At 44.4% G+C, this 3,379-nt stretch overlaps 1 protein-coding gene across 1 annotated transcript; it reads right to left on the reverse strand.

Annotated features, from left to right (window-relative positions):
- Positions 1-2,256: 2,256 nt before the first annotated feature.
- Positions 2,257-3,192, reverse strand: LOC113409362 (olfactory receptor 14A16-like). Its single transcript, XM_026663173.1, has one exon. The coding sequence runs from the start codon at positions 3,190-3,192 to the stop codon at positions 2,257-2,259; it is 936 nt and encodes a 311-aa protein (XP_026518958.1).
- Positions 3,193-3,379: the final 187 nt, after the last annotated feature.

A 3,379-nucleotide genomic window follows, 5' to 3' on the forward strand; every position in this document is an offset into this window, starting at 1 on the left:
TTTTCAGTAGAACACATAGAAGCCCAAGTAGCAGCTGTGTAATCTTCCCCTAAGTGCTACTCCCTGGATATGTGCCTCTCCCCTGCCCTGGAGGAACCTTTTCTCTATATGACAGGGGATTCCCCTCTCCATGCCCTTGGACCTCTCTATAGTAATGGAGTACAAGGGTGCAAATATATCCCTGGTGATGCTGGTCTTTGTACAGAACATATGTGTTCTACAAACTGCATTTTCAAAAAGGGCTCAATTTTCAACTATGCCCTGCTCCACTGACTGTCAGATACACATTCGATGGAATAAACTTTTGTCTTATACCCCCCTGGAACCAAATTGTTCCCTGTGATCTAGAGGTGAGATGGTCCCACTCTCAGCTGAAATGGAAACAGTCATAGCATCATAGAATCATAGAATATCAGGGGTGGAAGGGACCTCAGGAGGTCAACTAGTACACCTCCCTGCTCAAAGCAGGACCGATACAGAACTGAATCATCCCAGCCAGGGCTTTGTCAAGCCTGACCTTAAAAACCTCTAAGGAAGGAGATTCCACCACCTCCCTAGGTAACCCATTCCAGTGCTTCACCACCCTCCTAGTGAAAAAGTTTTTTTTCCCTAATATCCAACCTAAATCTCCCCCACTGCAACTTGAGACCATTACTCCTTGTTCTGTCATCTGGTTCCACTGAGAACAGTCTAGATCCATCCTCTTTGGAACCCCCTTTCAGGTAGTTGAAAGCAGCTATCAAATCCTCCCTTATTCTTTTCTTCTGCAGACTAAATAATCCTAGTTCCCTTAGCCTCTCCTCATAAGTCATGTGCTCCAGCCCCCTAATCATTTTTTTTGCATTCTGCTGGACTCTTTCCAATTTTTCCATATCCTTCTTGTAGTATGGGGCCCAAAACTGGACACAGTATTCCAGATGAGGCCTCACCAATGCTGAATAGAGGGGAATTATCATATCCCTCCATCTGCTGGCAATGCTCCTACTTATACAGCCCCAAATGCCGTTAGCCTTCTTGGCAACAAGGGCACACTGTTGACTCATATCCAGCTTCTCGTCCACTGTAACCCCTAGGTCCTTTTCTGCAGAACTGCTGCCTAGCTGCTTGGTCCCTAATCAGTAGCAGTGCATGGGATTCTTCCGTCCTAAGTGCAGGACTCTGCACCTGTCCTTGTTGAACCTCATGGGATTTCTTTTGGCCCAATCCTCTAATTTGTCTAGGTCCATCTGTATCCTATCCCTACCCTCCAGCATATCTACCACTTCTCCCAGTTTAGTGTCATCTGCAAACTTGCTGAGAGTGCAGTCCACATCATCCTCCAGATCATTAATGAAGATATTGAACAAAACCAGCCCTAGGATAGACCCTTGCGGCACTCCACTTGCTACTAGCTGCCAACTAGACATGGAGCCATTGATCACTACCTGTTGAGTCCGACGATCTAGCCAGCTTTCTATCCACCTTATAGTCCATTCATCCGGCCCATACTTCTTTAACTTGCTGGCAAGAATACTGTGGGAGACTGTATCAAAAGCTTTGCTAAAGTCAAGGAATAACACATCCACTGCTTTCCACTCATCCACAGAGCCAGATATCTTATCATAGAAGGCATCTGCAGAAACTTTTTTTCAATTCTTCATCAATGGGGAAAGCAAAACTTCAAGTGTCTCAGAAAACCCCATCAAAGAGATTATGACTTTTACACCTTGAATAGATGGCAAATTAAATGGATACCACCATTTAGTCAAACATACTCCACCCTCCAAAACTCCTACCCTCCCCCCTCCAAAGCCACCTGGAACAAAGAAACAAGTCAATGAATGACTCAACAAAATTAAACAAAATGAAAAAGAAACAAGCAAACACACAAGCCAAGCCTCTCATACCCCATCACAATTTTTATCCCAAAAAAAGAGAAGAGCCACAGACTTCTTGAAGTCCACCTGTGACTTAGATATGGCTGTTGATATTGTGTGCAACATGCTCAGATAGTGCGGTGACAGTAGCCCTATAAATCCCTAAGACAAATATATAGGTGTCTATATAGATGTATGGAAAGATATTTAGATTCTGATCTTATGTACACTGGTGTAATCTTGTACTAACTAATTTAACTTCAGTGGAGCTAGTCCACATTTTATGATTTCATAAACAGATTGCACCCTATGTTCTCAAAGAGACAATTTTGTCATCAGTTGATTATATCTACAAAGAAACTCAGAATGAAATCACAGTCAAGGTGCAATGAGGGACATTTTAACTCTTGGTGAATAACCTCCACACAATCAGTTTCTTCAATGCAGCTTTGATCTCCTTGTTCCTCATGCTGTAGATGATCGGATTCATCACTGGAGGTACCAGGGAATAGAGAACACCCACCACGAGATCCAGACCTGATGCTGAGCTGGAGGTGGGTTTCAAGTAGGCAAAGGATGCCGTGCAAACTAACAACAAGACCATAGTGAGGTGAGGGAGGCAGGTGGAGAAGGCTTTATACCAGCCCTGCTCAGAGGGGATTCTTAGCATGGTTTTGAAGATCTGAACATAAGACATAATTATAAAAACAAAGCGGTTTAAACCTAAAAATGCACCTAAGGCAATAGCCCCAACTTCACTGAGGTCTGAGTCAGAGCAGGCGAGTTTGAGTAACTGGGGGATTTCACAGAAGGACTGGTTGATGACATTGGACTGGCAGAAGGGTAACCTGAAGGTGCTCCCAGGGTGCAGGGCAGAGTAGACAATAGTAGTAATCCAGGCACTGGCTGCCATTTGAACACACGCTCTCCTATTCACCATTCTCTCATAGTGCAGTGGTTGGCAGATGGTGACATATCGGTCGTATTCCATGATGGTGAGTAAGGCAAGATCAGTTGCAGTGAAGACTAAAAAGAGAAAGACTTGGGTGACACATCCAGGATAAGAAATCACCCTGGTGTTCATGAGGGAATTGGCCATGGATTTGGGGATGGTGACGGAGATGGAGCCAAGATCTAGGATGGACAGGTTCAACAGGAAGAAGTATATGGGGGTGTGAATATGGTGGTCAAGGGCTATGGCTGTGATGATGAGAAGATTTCCCATCAGGCCTGCCAGGTAAATCACCCGGAACACCACAAAGTGCAAAATCTGCAGCTCATGAACATCAGAGAATCCCAGGAGAAGGAATTTGGTCACAATGGTTCGGTTGGACATTTTCTTTCTCAGTTCATTGTGTGATGGCTGTAGAGGGAAGGTCAAAGACAGTGGTGGAGATTACAGTGACAATGGGAGTGACCCTGATTCCCTGCAGCAATATATCATGATGTGAGTGCCAACAATGCACAGCACTCATCACTTCTATTAACTAGGAGTGGTGAGTTATCACATGAATGTAAATTGG

This window comes from Terrapene carolina, unplaced genomic scaffold, assembly GCF_002925995.2.
Source record: "Terrapene carolina triunguis isolate 2854851 unplaced genomic scaffold, T_m_triunguis-2.0 Scaffold32856, whole genome shotgun sequence".
NCBI classification, from domain to species: Eukaryota; Metazoa; Chordata; order Testudines; family Emydidae; genus Terrapene; species Terrapene triunguis.

Bases quoted from the DNA above. Each gene is read 5' to 3' on its own strand.
- LOC113409362 (XM_026663173.1), bottom strand. From the start codon at position 3,192: ATGTCCAACCGAACCATTGTGACCAAATTCCTTCTCCTGGGATTCTCT.